We start from the raw sequence: 20595 nt of genomic DNA on the forward strand, positions 1-20595 counted from the left end.
AAAAAAAAAATTAAAAAAAAAAAAAAAAGTTTTGTTAAGATACTTGCAACATTTTTCTCAACAAACATACCATTATCACATACATTAATGAAATCTTTTGTGTAACATAGAAACTAATACTGGAATCTCACAAAGCAGCTGAGTATTCCTTAAATTAAAATTTTTCATCTTTATATAGAAATGTCTTAGTTTTTACTATCATATAAGTGACCCATGCTTAGTGTAAAAAACAAAACAAAACTAAGATTCTAGCACAGAAATGTACAAAATAAAAAAACTTTCAAGAACTCCTTCTCTTCCCAACTCCACTATCCAGACACAATCCATGTTAATATTAATAGATGGTGCATATTCTGCCAGACCTTAGGTAGGCACTTACAAATACACATATGCACACGCCCGAAGTGATTCTACATATTATCTTACCTAACTATATACCATGGACATATCAATATACATTCATCTTTTCTACAGTTTTTAAGAACTGTACAGAATTCCACTCTGTTCAGCAACTTTCTTTTGCTTGGTAACATGAAAATACCTGGTGAAACTCCTGAGTACTCAAAGCTCTAGAAGGAGAAAGGTTAAAAATGTACAGATGTTTTGTATCAGCTACTAAACAGCTAAAGAAACACTGGTCCTCTATACTAACAGAATTCTTATATTGCTTTTAAAAATGACAGGAAAATAACCCAAAGTGGCTACAGCCAAAAGCCACCTATTTCAGGTAAATGGATTCATTTTTCTAAATTGGACAGAAAAAATATACTAATTTCTTCTCCTTTTTTTAATATTTATTTTTGACAGAGAGAGAGAGAGAGAGAGAGAGAGAGAGCGAGCGCACGCACGAGCATGTGAACTGGGGAGGGGCAGAGAGAGACGGAGACAGGTTCTGAAACGGGCTCTGTGCTGAGAGCAGAGGGCCCGATGTGGGGCTTGAACTCATGAACTGTGAGATCATGACCTGAGTCAAAGTCAGATGTTTAACCACTTGAGCCACCCAGGCACCCCTATGCTAATTTCTTCTAAAATAGAACTATATACCAGAGAATTCTGTTTGGCTCTGCAAGAGATACCATAAAAACAGAAGACAAAGTCCTGATATTAAGAAGTTACACAACCTTACTAAGATGATAAGCAGATGTGGAAAAAATTACAAAATTAAAAAGGCAACATATTGCCTAGTGACAGGGCTACCTACACACACTCAATTTGTATTTTGCATCCAATCTTCAAACTGAACAAATAGAAAGAACAACATACAAACAGTTCTGTGGCTGGAGACTGACTAGTTTTATCAATACCATGTTTCAAGAACAGGGCTGGTCTTAAATACCTCTACCCAGCACTCTGCAATACAGAGGAATACAAGGAGACCTCATTCAATACCTGGGGGATGAATTCATTTAAAAATCACCTTACTATCTTTGGGGTGCCTGGGTGGCTCAGTCAGTTAAGCGTCCGACTTCGGCTCAGGTCATGATCTCGCAGCTTGTGAGTTCAAGCTGTGCACCGGGCTCTGTGCTGACAAATCGGAGCCTAGAGACTGCTTCGGATTGTGTCTCCCTCTCTCTCTGCCCCTCCCCCACTCACACTCTGTGTCTCTCTCTCTCTCAAAAATAAAATAACATTAAAAAAAATGTTTTTAAATAAATAAATAAAAATCACCTTACTATCTTTACTTTCTGGCAACATATGAAGTGAAGAGAGTGGTGACTAGCCACAGGGCTGCATCTGGAACATTTATTATACTTACCGCAGTGCTTCTGCATAAAACAGATACTCCTTTAGCTGATCTGCATAATGTTCTTCATCTTCTAAAATATCATCAATAGAAGATGCATACCTGTTTAAAAAACATTGCATACAAACTTTTATCATGATACAAAGTATTAATGATAGAAAGAAGTGTTGTTCAAAGTATGTATGGTCCAACAGACCATTTGCTACCTTCAGTAACAAAATAAGTACACAGAGTGAGAATAAGTATTGAGAAACATTTGTAGCAGTTAAAAAATTTTTTTTAAAATGTTTATTTATTTTGGAGAGAAAGAGAGACAGAATGTGAGCAGGGGAGGGGCAGAGTGAGAGGGAGACACAGAATCTGAAACAGGCTCCAGGCTCTGAGCTGTTAGCACAGAGCCCGATGTGGGCTTGACCTCATGGACTATGAGATCATGACCTGAGCTGAAGTCAAGAAGCTTAACTGACTGAGCCACCCAGGCGCCCCTGTAGCAATTTTTAATTACCATGAAAATTTTATTGAATTTTACCAACATGTTTTGATCAGCAATGGCTTGGAAATAAAAAACAAAACAAACAAAAAGGTCCTTCTTAAAAGCTTTTTTTTTTTCCCCAACGTTTTTATTTATTTTTGGGACAGAGAGAAACAGAGCATGAACGGGGGAGGGGCAGAGAGAGGGAGACACAGAATCGGAAACAGGCTCCAGGCTCTGAGCCATCAGCCCAGAGCCCGACGCGGGGCTCGAACTCACGGACCGCGAGATCGTGACCTGGCTGAAGTCGGACGCTTAACCGACTGCGCCACCCAGGCACCCCAAAAAGGTCCTTCTTATAGGTAGCTTAAGAAGCACCATAAGACAGCTCCTGGGTGGCTCAGTCGGTTGAGCGCCTGTCTTGGTTTCAGTTCAGGTCATGATTTAACAATTCATGAGTTCAAGCCCCATGTCAGGCTCTGTGCTCTCAGCAGAGAGCCTACTTTAGATCCTGTCTCCCTTTCTCTGCCCCTCCCCCACCCACGAGCACATGCATTTGCTCTCTCAAAAATAAATAAATGTTAAAAATAAAAAATACACAAGAAGCACCATAAGACTATAATATCTTTTGTTCAAAGATATTTTATGAAAGGGCTACAAAATCTGCAGAAAAAATAAGAGTTTAGTATAATAGGTGCACAAATATTCCTGGCACCAACTACGTACAGTAATGCCAAAAAGCTACAAAAGGAAAACTAGAGTAAATAAAGATTACAAAAAATTTTAGAAGGTTTATTTTATACTAATTGTCAATAGCAATCTCTTTTTTTTTAACGTTTTATTTTTTTAATGTTTATTTATTTTTTGAGAGAGAGAGAGAGAGACAGAGAGAATGAGTGGGGGAGAGGCAGAGAGAGAGGGAGACACAGAATCTAAAGCAGGTTCCAGGCTCTGAGCTGTTAGCACACAGCCTGACGTGGGGCTCGAACTCAAAAGTAAGATCGTGACCTGAGCCGAAGTCAGATGCTCGACTGAATGAGCCACCCAGGTGCCCCAGCAACCTCTGGTTTGACCCATACAAGCCCCTTATTGCCATACCATTCTCATTCCTGGACAGGAGTCTTTCCTTGTACAGAAGTGTGACCTGACTGACCGCTCTTGACACTGCTTCTCCAAATACTACAAGCACAGATCTCAGCACCTCTAGGAGATCTTCCCAGACTACTTTAGTCTCCAGTCACCACTTCTGGTCTTTTATCAACAATTCAGAAATTAAATTTTATCAAAGTAATGTCTTGTGTGTTAGTTTTATTTCTCCAATCACATTATGAATTCCATAAAGATGTGGGTTATGTCATGTACTACTTCTGTATGGTATATAACTTTTCAAATTAACTCTGATTACCTAGCATGAGAATAAAAGAATAATATAATTTATGTCTCCAGGCCTGCTTCATGTAGGCAAGCAAACAAAATTTACTGAAGTTGTAAAAAATAAATAAACCTTCTGAAAAACTATGTGCTTACAGGGTTTCTAAAAGAGGCAAGGACATATTTTGTAATTACAAATTTACATTTGTTAGACTATGGATGGAATTTCTTCTACATGACTGAAAAAAGTCTTGAGAATCATTGTTAAGAACAAGAAAAACTGCCTTTAATTCATAAATCTATGATTCAGAAAGAATGTTAAGGAAACAAAAAACAGGGCTGGTGGCTTGAAGACAGGAAACATAGTATAAAGATAAATAGCACATCCTTGGGTACAAAAATTTAAATGGCAATGATTTTTAGATATCAGTACTGAAATTGTTTACTTAACACTTTAAATCACCTGAAGGGATAATCATAAATTCCTGAAAATACTGAAAATGCTAAATCAACAGAATGCTGGAAGACTTTCTAAGGCTGAAAAGTAGCCAGTCAGCTTGAATATGGCCTGAAGAAATATTTAGAAAAAAATAAGTATTTTTTGTCTTTTTGTTACTGACTTGAAAGAGTTCTTTACATATTCTGGTTGGAAATGTTTCCTTCCAGTCAGTAGCCAGCCTTTTCATTATTTTAATGGGGTGTGTGTGTGTGTGTGTAGTAAATAAACATAACATGAAATTTACCTTTTAATCATTTTAAGTGTCCAGTGGAGTGGCATTAAGCGTATTCACCTTGCTGTGCAGCCATCTCCACATCTCCAGACCATCTGTCTCCAAACCATCTGTCTCCAGAACTTTTTCATCTTCTCTAACACTAATTCCCCCATTTCTCCCTTCCCTAACATTATCTTTTTCTTAAGTTTATTTATCTTGAGAGAAAGGGAGAGAGAAGGAAAGAAAGAATCCCAAGCAGGCTCTGCACGGTCAGCGTGGAGACTGATGTGGGCCTTGAACCCATGAACCATGAGATCATGACTTGAGCCAAAACCTAGTTGGACGCTTAACTGACTGAGCCACCTAGGTGCCCCCACAGTATCTTTTAATAAGCAAAATGTTTAATTTCGATAAAGAACATTTTACCATTTAAAAATGTCTTTGAAATCCCTTGTCCTCCTAAGTAAAAAAAAAAAAAAAGAAAATAGAAAAAAATAAAAATTTGGGTTTTTTTCATGTTTTCTTTAAGAAATTTTTGCTAACAGGGCGCCTGGGTGCCTCAGTCGGTTGAGCGTCTGACTTCAGCTCAGGTCATGATCTTGCGGTTCATGAGTTTGAGCCCCACATCAGGCCCTGTGCTGACAGCTCAGAGCCTGGAGCCTGCTTCAGATTCTGTGTCTCCCTTTCTCTCTGCCCCTTCCCCGCTCATGCTGTCTCTAAAAAATGAATAAACGTTAAATAAAAATAAAAAGAAATTTTTGCTAACTTGAAGGTTGCAACAATATTCTCATGTGCTTTCTACTAAAAGTTGTAATTTTAGCTTTTATATTTATGTATATGACCCAAATTGCATTTGTTTTTATGTAAGGTGTGAGAGATGGCTCAAAGTTAATTTTTTTTCCATGTACATATCCAGTTATTCCAGAACCATTTCTTGAAATGGACTATTTAAATCCCAGTCTATTTCTGGACTCTTCTGTTCCATAGATCTGTTTGCCTTTATGCCAGTACCTACCTTGTATTTACAGGATATAGCTTTACAGAAGTCTTGAAATCAGTTAATATATTCCAGGTTTGTTCTTTTTTCAAGACTGTTTTGGTTACTCTAGGTCCTTTAAATTTATATATAAATTTTGGAATTAAGTAATACCAATTACTATTAAAAATTTATATCAGAATTTTGATTGGGACTGCAATTTGGGAAGAATGGAGATATTAACACTACTGACGCTTCCAATCCATGAACACAGTTTATCTCTCCATTTATTTAGGTCTTTAAATTTTTCTCTCAGCAGGGGCACCTGGGTGGCTCAGTCAGTTGAGCATCCAACTTCGGCTCAGGTCATGATCTCGCAATTCGTGAGTTCGAGCCCCACATCGGGCTCTGTGCTGACAGCTCAGAGCCTGGAGCCTGCTTCAGATTCTGTGTCTCCCTCTCTCTATGCTCCTCTCCAGCTCGGACCCTGTCTCTTTCTCAAGAATAAATAAAGAAAAAACATTTTTTTTAATTTTTTTCTCAGCAGTGTTTATATATAAAGTTTTCAGTATAGAGGTATTTCATTTATATTTTGTTTTGATGCAATTATAAAAAGCATTGTTTTTCAATTTTTATCTTCTAATTGTTGTTGCTAGTATATAAAAACATTTGTTTTTTATATATTGAGCTTGTATTCTGCATCCTTGTTAAATTTGGTTAGTTCTATAATACTTTTAGTTGATTACGATTTTCTATGTAAAAGATCCTGTTAATAACTACAAAGAGATCATTTTACTTCTTCCTAAGATTTATGCCTCGCATTTGATTTTCTTGTCTCTTCCTTGCTGGACTAGAGCCTCTACTACAATGTTTACCAGGAATGGTGAGAGCAGACAATCTTGCCTTATTCCTTGATGTTAGGAAAAAGCATCAATATTTCACTATTAAGTACAATACTAGCTGTAAGTTTTCAATACTTCACTAGTAAGTACATTAGCTGTAAGTTTTAAAACTGAAGAAACTCCTCTTATTCTCAGTTTGATGAGAATTCTTATTGTGAGTGGATGTTGAAATGCCTTTTCTACATGTATTGAAATAAACATACAAGTTTTCTTTATTCTACTAACATATGAATTGGACTGATTGATTTTTGAATGTTTTAATCTTGCATTTCTGAAATAAGCTTGTGTAAGTCAGATCTGTATACACAGCATATAACATAAAAGCCAGCAAACTTGATAAAAGCAGAACAGAAGAATCACTATCATTTCATCACTAAACTTCACTTTGGATTTTACCTTAAATGCTCTAGTTACTTACACATCCATATGGTGACCAGCACTCTGCAGTCCATCCCCCATTTCTTTTTCTATGGCACTCCACTCACTAGGGAGAAAAAGATAAAATCAAACACATCATGAATTAGATATGGAATATTATTAAATGGAATATTGTGTAAGGTTTTTTTTCTAGCTAGCTTTTAAACAACACAGTACTGTATTTGGATTTATTTTCTAATTCAAATACGCTGCCTTCCTCTTAAGTTTAACAACTAAACGCAAGTGAATACTTTAAAATGTTAGTTCAGAAATTGCTATCTGCTGCTGCAAAGTAAGTATCATACAATACAGCTTCTGCTTATAGACAACTTTCTCAGCTAGGGTGCCTTTTCACATTAATTGTGGAGCTTTAAAAAACTACAGATGCTAGCCCTGCTCTTGATCTACTTAATCAGAATCTCTAGGGTAGAGGTGGGATATACATATACCTTTTAATTTTAATTTTTTTGAGAGACAGTGCATGTACAAGTGGAGGGCAGAGAGGGAGAGAGGGAGAGAGAATCTCAAGCTGGGCTTGGAGCCTGATATGGGGCTCAAGCTCACAACTGTGATCATGACCTGAACTGAAATCAGGACTCAGACTTGGGGAGCCTGGTGGCTCAGTTGCTTAAACGTCCAACTTCAGCTCAGGTCATAATCTCATGTTTCATGGGTTGGAGCCCCATGTCCGGCTCTGTGCTGATACTGCAGAGCCTGGAGCCTGATTCACATTCTGTGTCTCCCTCCCTCTCTCTGTCCCTCCCCCGCTCACACTCCGTTTCTCTTTCAAAAAATAAATAAGCATTAAAAAAAAAAAAAAAGACTCCAACTGAGCCACCCGGGTGCCCCAAGACAGGTATACTCTTTAAAGTTCCATGGAATGGGGCGCCTGGGTGGCTTAGTCGGTTGAGCAGCCGACTTCGGCTCAGGACACGATCTCGCGGTCCGTGAGTTCGAGCCCCGTGTCGGGCTCTGTGCTGAGAGCTCAGAGCCTGGAGCCTGTTTCAGATTCTGTGTCTCCCTCTCTCTGACCCTCCCCCATTCATGCTCTGTCTCTGTCTCAAAAATAAATAAAACTTAAAAAAAAATTAAAAAAATAAATAAATAAAGTTCCATGGAAGATTCTGATGAACACATCTAAGCTAACAAAAAAGGACGATTGTACCGAAATATTAAGTACACATTAAAACTTTAATAATATGCACTAAAGTTGCATGAGAAAGTCTACTAGAACCAAAGATCCTTTTGTTGCCATTTTTTTAAGACTTTTATTTTTAAGTAATCTCTATACCCAACATGGGGCTCGACCCCGAAATCAAGAGTTGCGTGCTTTACTGAGCCAGCCAGGTAGTTATATATGTATATGTATATGTATATGTATATGTATATGTATATGTATATGTATATACACACATATATATGTATATGTATATATATATGTATATATATGTATATGTATATATATATATATGTGTGTGTGTATATATATATATGTATATAATGTATACATATATATATATAACTACCTGGCTGGCTCAGTCAGTAAAGCACGCAACTCTCTCTCTCTCTCTCTCTCTCTCTATAAATATATATATATTTATATTACAGTAAACTGAAAAAATAAGTCTGTAATCCCAAATACCAAGAGATGACCTAATTTGATATATTTCCTTCTAGTCTTTTTATTTACTCATTTTAATGTGGCTGAGATCATACGGTATATGCAATTTCGTATCATGCTTTTTTTCCTTCAGCATTTTCCCATATTATTAAAACAATTTGGTTTAAGCACTGTTTCATTAGGCAACTCAATTTTTTACTTTTATTTATTTATTTTTTATTTATTTATTTTTTTGCAACTCAATTTTTTTAAACCATTGTCCTGGCCATTCAGGTTGTTTGCAATTTTCCTCCTAGGTAAAAAATGTATAAGCCTCTCCACTTTCACCATATCATAAAAGAAAAAAAAAATTTAAACACTCTTCTCTTGTTTTATACAAAATAAACCTGGCATTCTGTTGAAATACCAGACCATATGCTTATAGTATTAGAAGGAAGAAGACCTCACATGATTTTTAATATTGTCAAAGCAAAACAAACCTATAAATCACCTATGCAACGCTATGGTTATGATTAAATAACAAAACAGCTACGGCTCCCTCTAATAATCTTCTCTCCTTAGATGTTTGTAACTACTCTCAAAGTAGTAACAGCAAGTTAACCCTTTTTAGTGTTTTGCTGTTTACCAAAAAAACAATGTTTAATATCTCTATATTATCTAAACTCTAAAGCCACATTTCTAATACCTCCAGGACAATTCTACTCTTATATACCTCTGTCACTTCAATTTCAATATATCCAAAGCTCTGTTCTTCACATGAAAAAGGAAATCTAGGGGTTTGGGCAGAACTAGCCAAATGTATAACATAACAATCATAGTTAATGTAACTGCAGGTCATGCTAACAGAGTTAATGGATAGTCCAGATCAACTGTCTATTGGATAGCCCAAAACACTTCATCTGCCTAATTTTTGAGCACCTTACTATGTGCTACCAATTCAAGGCTAACATAACCAAATTTAATTCCTTTGTTTACCAAACAACAAAAACTAATTCAAGGAAGGTAGAGCTTATCCTTAATCAACTATATATATATTCCTATTAAGTACTTTAGAATCTGATAAATACCTGGCTTTTTTTTTTTTTTAATATTTATTTTGAGAGAGAGAGAGAGCGCGCGGGCGCTCGCGCAAGTGAGCACGTGAGGTGGGGAGGGGGCGGAAAGAGATGGAGAAAGAATCTTAAACTCCATCAGTGCAGAGCCTGATGTGAGGCTCAATCCCACAACACTGAGATCATGACTTGAGCTGAAATCAAGAGTCGGACACCTAACCAACTGAGCCACCCAGGCACCCCAAAATGTGGCATTTATTGTTTGTCCGTAAAATGAAAAAATAAATCAATAAGTGAATTAATAAATATGAAGAGACAAACATGTACTGGATTCTGTGTATCAACCACTGCTACACACAAGACCTTTCCCCTCAAGGTACATATACTCTAGCCCTTCGCTGGTCTAGCAACAGCTTCACCTAGAATCTCATTAGAAATGCAGAATGATAGAACCCATTCCAGATATGCAACAAAATACTCATTTTAATAGTTCTCCAGGTGATTTGTATGCACATTAAAATTTAAGAAGCACTATCTAAACAAAAGGTTCTAACCTGGGGCCCAAGGATATGCCTAGGATTGGAAATAGAAAACGTTAACCTTGGAAATAGAAAATGTTAACCAGTTTGCTGGGGAGAAGAGGAAACTATTAACATACAAGTAACTTTATAAAAAGGTAGTCGACTTAACATCAGCATTGTAAGAGAAAACTGAATCTTAAAGTACTTAATGGGTAGGTAATTGTCACATATGAACCAGATCAAAAAGCGTCTTGGATCTTTTGTAGCATCTGATAGAAGGAAAAGAAAGGAAAAGAAAATCACAAACATAAAAGTTTTGCATGTAATTTCAGAAGCTTCAGGCAACCTGAAGTCCATCTTCACCTCTTGGATTAAGAACGATGAAATACAGGAGGACCTAGCTGGCTCAGTCAGTACAGCATATGACTCTTGATGTCAGGGTTGTAAATTTGAGCCCCACAATTGGTGTAGAGATCACTTAAAAATAAAATCTTAAAAAAAAAACAAAACAGAACTACGAACTTTAAAACCACTAAGGCCCTTCCTACTTCAGTATTTTACAATTTCAGTAAATGAAAGGAAGTAAAAGATTCCAAGAATGCCCAAGCATCAAAATTTAGGAGAGGTATTAAAAATATTATAACAAAATAAAGGTTTAGAGAAAAATCTCATCACCCAATCTGATGTTCATCAGGGACAGAGACACAGAAAGTCACTAGCGCAAGCAGGTCTGTGGTTATAGGTTTATGTTTATAGTTCTATGTAAGATTTCATTTAAATATAAAATTCCATGTCAAGAAAGGGTTTGGAAATCACTCTCTCCATTTAACCCTAATATTGAATAGATACTTAAAATCAGGTTCAGAGATCTAACATTGCTTACTCCAAGTCAGGTAGCTGTTCAGAGACAGAGCTGAGACTAGAATCAACTGCCCTTAGTGTGCTCTATTAATCCCAAACTATGGCACTTCTAATGAGGGAGTGTGGGGCACACTGAAGGCAAAGTGCAGGGTAACAGCAACCCCCACCCCCAGGTGGACATGTAGGATATTCCTTGGACATTCCCAGCTACCCAAAAACAGGAAAGGACAAAACCCAAATGGTTAAACTGTAAGAGTCAGTCAGTTTACCAGAAAAAGGCAATCCCATCAAGCCTAAAGTCCAGGAACTCCCTACAGTCTTAAGGTTAATGCTTTGCTAGAGGGAAAAACCACCTTAGCTTGACAATAGCTAGGCCTCCAGCAATGCTTTAGCATGTGAAAGTCTCTTTGGAAACTCCCTCTTGACTTTATCTCCCTGGACTCCATAAAAACCGGTCACCCCCTACAACCCCAGTGCAGATCTTGCTGCCCATGGGTCCCGTTCCCATGGTTTAATAAAATCATCTTTTTTGCACCAAAGACGTCTTCAAGAATTCTTCCTTGGCCATCGGCTCTGGACCCCACAAACTCCACCATCACCCCAAAACTTCATCACTTCCTTTTTTGTTCTCTTCATCAAAAAACTCTTTACTCCCACTATGCACATAACCAAAAAATAAAAATTACAGAATCATTAAACAAACGTAGATCTGTGTCTGTGAGCTCTGAGTACATGACAAGTTTTGTGTATCCATGAAATAAATTTGAAAGAAATGTTGCTCCTGTATTTTCCTGGAATTTCTCGTAAGGAATCACATCAATTGAATCTGAAAGACATGTTTTTTTCTTGGTTGATTCTATATGGATTCATAATCTATAAATTAAGATGAATATTTAAAAATTAACAGAATAAACCATTTCAGGCTATGAGCTCCTGAAAGCTTTCATTAGCTTCAAATGCACAGTTACTAGTACTGACAACTCTTTCCTTTTTTTTTTTCTACGTCTTTTGCAGAGTGAATCCCACCTATATATTCAGTCCAATTCTGGACAAGTGGATCTAAAGTTCCTAGCCCAGTCTGAAACTAGTGAAAATATAAGCTAGTTCTATAAGCACCCATGGGAATGGCCCTTTGGCCTACCCTATATTGGATCAAGTGCTGTAATGCAAGCGGAAACTGCAAAAAGCCCAGGAACTCAAGAAGAGCACAAAATAAACTCCTGACCTCCAAAAAAACTAAAAAAAGAAAGAAATGAACAGCAACATGTGACATGAACATATTACTAAATTCATCCTATTTCCTCTCTGTGCACCTCATTCCTGCTTATTTCTTCCTTATATTTACACACACATATATATATAAGTCATGTAAGTGTATGTCTCGTCAGTTGCCTTCTTAACATGTACAGTCTTGGGGTGCCTGGGTGACTCAGTCAGTTAAGTGTCCAACTTTGGCTCAGGTCATTATCTCATGGTTCATGAATTCCAGCCCCACGGTGGGCTCTGTGCGGACAGCTGAGAGCCTGTTTCGGGTTCTGTGTCTGTCCCTCTTTCTCTGCCTCCCCACTTGTACTCTCTCTTTCTCTCTCTCTCAAAAATAACACCTGTATATCAATTAAGAAACCAATCAGCCCAAAAGAAAAAAAAAAAGGACAAAAGATATGAATAGATTATGAAATAGGAAAAAAAAGGGCTGTTAATCACAAGAAAAAATAATTTGACATCAGTTATAATTTTAAAAATGTAAATTATAACTGCAGTAAAGAAACCATTCCTCATCATCAGTATGATACAGACAAAAGTTTGCTAACATACTGCTGAGTAATGGTGTAAGAAAACAGATATTAATACTTTTTTGGTGAGAAGTTAACAGCTTCTATACAGGGCAATTTGGCAGTATCTACCGCAACTACAAATGCAAATATCCTTAGAGCCAGTAACAAAACTTGTAAAATTTTAGCCTACAAACATATTCATACACATGTGAAATGACATGAACAAGAATATTTATTGTAGCAATGAGTAAAATAAGACTAGAAATCATTAAGAAGAAATTAAATAAATTATGATCCTCCTCCTTAATACAGCTCAATGCAGTTATTTACTGATAACAATCTATCTCCAAGAGCAGTTCTTAAGTGAAAAAAGGTTAAACAAGTGAACGTAGTGATGTATACAACATGCTCCCTTTTCATGTTTAAAAACAGAGGGAACATGCCTGTGTTTGTATGTTAATGTATTATAGTATTACATTTTACTAGGGGGATACATAAGAAACCAATAAACTGGTATTAGCTATCTCAGAGGAGACCTGAATGGTTAGCAGACAAGGGAGACTTTTCACTGCATAAGCTTTTATCCCTGTTGAATTTTGTGCCATATGGAATGTATTACCTATTCAAAAATGTAAAATGAATGTTGTTGGGTTTTTTTTCCTTTAGACAAAGAGAGAGGAAGACAGTGCCAGGGAGAGGGGCAGAGAGAGACAGAGAGACAGGGCTCAGATCCCATGACCCTGGGATCATCACTAAGGTGAAATCAAGAGTCAGATGCTCAACCGAATGAGCCACCCAGGCACCCCAAATGAATTATTTTTAAATTAATTCAATCAAAAGGACTTATAATGGAACATTAGCAAAGACATTTTCTTATAAAGAGCTTCGGATAATAATTTCCAAAATGTCAGAACCAAAATAATACACAGGAAAAAAAAATCACAAAAGGTTAAAAAATAACCAAAATATGTAATATACGGTATATAAGTAGATATTCTAATTTACACTAAAATTACCCAAGACTGAAAAATTCATCTTGCAAAATCCTTCAGAAACTATAAAGTAACACTAAGAAAGAAAAAAAAGAGAAAGTCACTAATTATTTAAAATAGAATCTTCTTGGGCATTCTGCCAACAAGGTAAAGGGCAGTGGTCACTGCTTCAGAGTAGTTTCATTTTTATCTGCTCAGTATATTGGACTTCCTATTTTTTATCGAAAGAAATACTTTAAAACAAAAACTTCGAAAAGTACTATAGGACATCTATTAAAAACAAAACCGATATTTGAAGGAGCTGAGAGGATAAACAAAACACACAAGGCTTTAACCGTACTAATCAAGAAAAAAAAAAAAGATCAAATAACATCAGAAATGAAGGAAGAGAAATAAAAACCAACACCACAGACATAAAAAGAATTATATGAGATATTATGAAAAATTTTATGCCAACAAACTGAACAACCTAGAAGAAATGGGTAAAATTAAATGGAATCAGGAAGAAATAGAAGATTTGAACAGACTGATTGCTCACAATGAAAATGAATCAGTAAAAAAACACTCCCAAGAAAAAAAAGTCCAGGATCAGATGGCTGCACAGGTGAATTTTACCAAATATTTAAGCCTGGGTGGCTCAGTAGGTTAAGTGTCCGACTCTTGATATCAGCTCAGGTCATGATCTCAAGGTTGTAAGATCGAGCTCCATGTAAGGCTCTGTACTGACAGTGGGCAGCTACTTTTTCTCCCTCTCTCTCTCTACCCCTGCCCTGGCTCGTGCACATGCACATACTCTCTCTCCAAATAAACATTTTTTTAAAAAGAGAGTTAGTACTTATTCTTCTCAAACTGTTCCAAAATAAAAAAGGAGGGATACAAAACCAGATACCAAAACCAGACAGGTACTACCAAAATAAAACAAAACAAAACAAAAACCTTGCAAAACTACAGGCCAATACATACCTCTGATGAATATAAGTGCAAAAACCTCCAACAAAATATTAGCAAACCAAATCCAACAATACATTAAAAGGATCTTTCATCACAGTCAAGTGTAGTTTATTCTAGGGATGCAAGGTGGTCCAATATTCACAAATCCATCAACATGATACATCACATTAACAAGGAAAGGATAAAAACCATATGATCATCTCCATAAATGCAGAAGAAGCATTTGACAAAGTACAACATCCATTCGTGATAAAAACTCTCAAGAAAGTGGGTTTAGAAGGAACATACCTCAACATAATAAAGGCCACATACGAAAAAATGCACAGCTAACATCATACTCTATGGTGAAAAACAGAGCTTTTCTTCTAAGATCAGTAACAGAAGAGAGAGGTCAACTCTCAGCACTGTTAGAGTACTGAAAGTCCTAGCCACCACAAGCAGACAAGAAAAAGAAATAAAAGCCATCCAAATTGGTAAGGAAGAAGTAAACTTTCACTATTTACAAATGACATGATACTATATATAGTAAACCCTAAAGACTCCACCATAAAACTATTAGAACTAATAAATGAATTCAGTAAAGTCACAGGACACAAAATTAATATACAGAAAACTATTGTATTTCTATAAGCTAATAACATAGCAGAAAGAAAAATTAAGAAAACAATTCCATTTGCAACTGCACCAAAAATAATAAAATATCTAGGAATAAACTTAATCAATGAGGTGAAAGAGATGTCATCTCTGAAAACTAAAACATGAATGAAAGAAATTGAAGATGACACAAATAAAAAGATATTCCATGTTCATGAATTGAAAGAATCAATATTAAAATGTTCCAAAATACCCAAAGCAATCTAGATTTAACATAATCCCTATAAAAATACCAAAGAGCAGTTTTCACAGAACTAGAACAAAAAATCCTAAAATCTGTATGGAACCATAGAAGACCCTGAATAGCCAAAGCAATCTTGAGAAACAAGAACAAAGCTGGAGGTATCACAATCCCAGATTTCAAGATACACTACAAACCTGTAGTAATCAAAACAGTATTATGGTACTGGCACAAAAACACAGAGATCAATGGAACAGAATACAGAGACCAAAAATAAACATACACTTATATGGTCAATTACTCTACAACAAAGGAAACAAGAATATACAATGGAAAAAAGAGTCTCTTCAACAAATAGTGTTGGGACAGCTACATGCAAAAGAATGAAATTGGACTACTTTTATTCACCATCCACAAAAATAAACTCAAATTGGACTAAAGATGTAAATATGAAACCTAAAATCATAAAACTCCTAGAAGAAAACATAGGTAGTAACCTCTTTGACATCAGCCAAAGAAACAGTTTTCTAGATCTGTCTCCTCAGGTAAGAGCAACAAAAGCTAAAATAAACTATTGGGACTACACCAAGATAAAAAGCTTTTGCACAGTGAAGGACTAGTGAAGGACTCAATCAACAAAATGAAAACACAACCTACTGAATGAGAGAAGGTATCTGCAAATGATATATCCAATAAAGGGTTAATATTCATACTATATAAAGAACTTATACAATCCAACAGCAAAAAAACACAAATAATCCAATTAAAAGTAGGCAGAGGACCTGAATAGACATTTTTTCCAAAGAAGACATACCGATCGATGGACAACAGACAAATGAAAAGATGCTCAATATCACTCTAATCATCGGGGACATGCAAATCAAAACCACAATGAGGTATCCTCTCATGTCTGTCAGAATGGCAAGAAGTAACAAGGGTTTGTGAAGATGTGGAGAAAAAGGAATCCTCCTGCACTGTTGGGTTGCAAATTGGTACAACCACTATGGAGGTTCCTAAAAAAATTAAAAATAGTATTACCATGGGGCACCTGCGTGGCTCAGTAGGTTAAGCATCTGACTCTTGCTTTCAGCTCAGGTCATGATCACACAGTTCGTGAGTTTAAGCCCCATGATGGGCTCTGCAATGAGAGCACAGAGCCTGCTTGGGATTCTCTGTCTTGCTCTCACTCTGCCCCTGCCCCTGCCCTGCTCGCATGCTCTTCCTCAAAATAAATTAATTAACTTAAAAAAATATGGGGCGCCTGGGTGGCGCAGTGGATTGAGCGTCCGACTTCAGCCAGGTCACGATCTCGCGGTCCGTGAGTTCGAGCCCCGCGTCGGGCTCTGGGCTGATGGCTCAGAGCCTGGAGCCTGTTTCCGATTCTGTGTCTCCCTCTCTCTCTGCCCCTCCCCCGTTCATGCTCTGTCTCTCTCTGTCCCAAAAATAAATAAATGTTGAAAAAAAAAAATTAAAAAAAAAAATAGTACTACCATATGATCCAGTAATTCCACTACTAGGTATTTACTCAAAGAAAACAAAAACACTAATTAAAAAAGATATATGCACCCCTATGTATATTGCAGCATTATTAATAGCCAAGATATGAAAGCAACCCAGTGCCTATCCATAGAGAAATGGATAAAGAAGATGTGAAATAGATATACATATAAATACACATAAATGTTTATAAATAAGTATATAAATATCTATCTCATATCGTCTCTATCCATTGTGTGTATGCGTATGTGTGTGTGTGTGTGAGTATATGTGTATATATAGAGAGAATATAATGTTAAGTGAAGTCAGACTGAGGAAAATAAACACCCTATGACTTCACTTGTATGTGGAATTTAAGAAATAAAACAAAGAGAAAAAAGACAAACAAAAAACCCCCAAACTGTTAAATACAGAGAACAAACTGGTAGTTGCCAAAGGCGGGGGGGTGGGGAGAATATGGGTGAAATAGGTGAAGAGGGTTAAGAGGTACACTTATCTTGATGAGCACTGAGAAATGTATAGGATTGTTGAATCATTATATTGTACACCTGAAACTAATATAACACTGTATATTAATTATACTTGAATAAAAAATTAAGTAATTATGCCATAACATACAAAATAAATAAAAACTTAACATCTACATTTCAGACCCATAAATTGTCAAGAATTATAGTTGTCAGGCAAAAAGCTAATCAGAGCTAATCATTTATTTTAAAAGGTCACATAATGCTTACCTGAAAACTCGCCCATAATTCCCATGCACTTTATATACACCATAGAGTCGATCTGCTACTCTCTGGAATAAATTTTTAAAAGAGATTACTATTAGGTCAAAGTTATATACAGATTATTCTTTAAAAAGATGTCATCTTCATTTAAAAAAACAAAAGCTTAGTACAATAAACTTGAAAAATATGAAAAAGAAAAAAATTTCCCAAAGGCTCATCATGAGGTTGGGGAGGAACTAGTGCTATCATCATATTTATGTAACTGCTTTCATATATATATATATATATATATATACACATATATACACACACACACACACACACGTACATATATATATATATGTGTGTATTATATATATATAAAAAGAACATATAAAGATATGTTTTAATTATTGCTTTAAAATTTCTTATGTTAAAAGTGGTAAGGGGCGTCTGGGTGGCTCAGTTGGTTAAGGGTCAGACTCTTAGTTTTAGCTCAGGTCATGATCTCACAATTCATGAATTCAAGTCACACCTTGGGCTCTGCACTGCTTGGGATTCTCTCACCCTCTCTCTCTGCCCTTCTCATGCACTCTTGCTCTGTCTCAAAATAAACAAACTTAAAAAAAAAAAAAAAAAAGGACAATATTTTTATCCAGCAGGTCAATATTACATTTAATAAATACGACTTTAAATAGCTGCATAAAATTCCACCTAGCAGTGTATACAATATATAACCACTCCTTGTTGGATATTTAGTTATCCCTAATTTTTTCAGTAGTATACATAATTTTGTAATAAGCACCTCTGAGAGTAAAGCTTTTCCCAAATTTCAGATTGTTTCCTTATGAAAAAGTTCTCAAAGTGGAATTTACCAGGGTAAAAATATAAACATTTTCAATTTTATTGATAGTTTTATACATAAGTGCTGAACACATACAATATACTTCTATGCTACTTTATCACTATAATGCTTTCTAACCAACACATTAGATATTTTAATAACAGAATTATAATTTAGATCTAATTATAATTAGATAAAGATGAAATATATACTGTGTAGCTATTCACACAAATTTTACAAAAGACAAAACACCACATATGATAATTAATGCTTTACTCTCCTGCCAACTATTACGGACATGAACTGAAGACCAAAAGTAATCCCACATAAAACCTTAAACCCTAAAAAAAAAAAAAATTCTCAGTATAAAAAAAAATATTCTTGGTTACACAGTTTCTAAATGTAAACACTGAGGATAAATTACCTAATTTGTTACTCAAACATCTGAGGAATTAGGCATTAACCATACAACAAATCCTAACCCTTTCAATACCTCAGCTTAAAGTGAACGAACCAGTATTATAAATACACGGAGCAGATGTAAGAAGAACATAAACTGTTTTCCATCTCTTCTTGGCTTGCTCTAAAGGAACATGTACACACCAGACTAGAGAGCAATACACTACAGGACTGCAGCTTGTTTCTGTAGTCGTATTAGAACATTCAGGATACCATTGTATACGGCTGCTTTCATAGCAGAACTGAATAGATTTGACATGGATCGTATGGCCCAAAAAGCTGAAAATATTTACTATCTAGCCTTCTAGTCTGCTCACCTCTGCACCCGACTCAAGACAAAGCTTGTAGTCTTCATTCTGCTTGAAACATTCTAGAGTCATCCCCAGACCTCTCAACTACTTTCTCTAGGATGCTATTTCCCAATTATTTCTGAGTCATATAGAGTGTCAAAGGTCGTTTACTTAAAAAAAATTTAATATTTATTCATTTTTGAGAAACAGAGAGAGACAGAGCATGAGTGGGGAGGGGCAGAGAGAGAGGGAGATTCAGAATCCAAAGCAGGCTCCAGGCTCTGAGCTGCCAGCACAGAGCCTGACTGGGGCTGGAACTAGTGACCTGAGCCAAAGTCAGACAGACGCTTAACCGAATGAGCCACCTGGGCGCCCCAGTTGTTTACTTTTTTAAAGTGATTCCATCATCAAGTAAATTTGGGAAACACTGAGGTAATAAAATTTAACCAGTAAGAGTTTTCCTTCCTATAGAACTTTTTAGCCCTTTAATACCATATATTAATCATAACTATTCAAGAAAGAGATGGTTTGCACTAGAAAAAATACAGGACTGGCATTTCAGAGAATATAAAATGGAAATGACATTCTAGGACACTAATTTTTCTAGATCCTTGTACTTAAAAAAAATTTTAATGTTTGTTTATTTTTGAGAGACAGAGTACAAGGCGGGGAGGGGCAGAGAGCGAGGGAAACACAGAATCTAAAGCAGGCTCAAAGCTCTGAGTTGTCAGCACAGAGCCCGACGTGGGGCTCCAAACGCATGAACTGCGAGACTGTGACTTGAGCCAAAGTCGGACTTCAACCAACTGAGCCACCCAGGGCGGGGGGGGGGGGGGGGGGGGGGGGGGGTGGTTCTTTAAAGATCAAACCTCTTCTTGAAAGCTGAGTGTTTTATCATAAGATATTAAGTATGGAAGAGAGGGAGAGAGCTTATTAAGCAACCATGTAAAAACAAAAACTGCAAGAAACTTAAGTACAAATGCAGATCCAAAATAAATGTTCAAAGATAAAGTTTGTGAATCCCAATTACTTAAAAGTTTATTTCTTTAAAGTGTATCACTCTTGGCAGCTGGTATAAAAAGAGGTTCTACCAGAGTAATTAGAACTCTGGAAAATATTTTGTCTACAGAGTATGCCCAAAAGAGGCAAGAGTCTTCCTATATTAAAAAAGATGAGCAACCACATGAGGAATTACCTACCCACGAACTAGGCAATAGACACTTAGCAGTTGTTATGGGACCAACAATGTTTCTGATATCAACTATTCATGGAAACAAATGGATCTAGCTAACTAAAACATGAAATGACTTTTATCTAGATCATTAGGCAGTGGGAAAGAAGAACCAAAGAGAAACTATTAATCAAAAATTATCATTTCTAGGGGCGCCTGGGTGGCGCAGTCGGTTAAGCGTCCGATTTCGGCCAGGTCATGATCTCGCGGTCTGAGTTCGAGCCCCGCGTCAGGCTCTGGGCTGATGGCTCAGAGCCTGGAGCCTGTTTCCGATTCTGTGTCTCCCTCTCTCTCTGCCCCTCCCCCGTTCATGCTCTGTCTCTCTCTGTCCCAAAAAATAAATAAACGTTGAAAAAAAAAT

At 36.4% G+C, this 20595-nt stretch overlaps 1 protein-coding gene across 1 annotated transcript in view; it reads right to left on the reverse strand.

Annotated features, from left to right (window-relative positions):
* SNX4 (sorting nexin 4) overlaps positions 1-20595 on the reverse strand; it is a 69101-nt gene that overhangs the window by 11797 nt on the left and 36709 nt on the right. Inside the window, exons 8-10 of the mRNA XM_040484785.1 lie at positions 17438-17499; positions 6597-6662; positions 1757-1846 (exon numbers count right to left, since the gene is read on the reverse strand). Coding sequence (XP_040340719.1) covers positions 1757-1846; positions 6597-6662; positions 17438-17499 — 218 coding nt within the window. The remainder of the gene's footprint in view (positions 1-1756; positions 1847-6596; positions 6663-17437; positions 17500-20595) is intronic.

The sequence above is a fragment of the Herpailurus yagouaroundi genome, unplaced genomic scaffold (assembly GCF_014898765.1).
Source record: "Herpailurus yagouaroundi ecotype Mexico unplaced genomic scaffold, PumYag 162, whole genome shotgun sequence".
Classification (NCBI taxonomy): domain Eukaryota; kingdom Metazoa; phylum Chordata; class Mammalia; order Carnivora; family Felidae; genus Herpailurus; species Herpailurus yagouaroundi.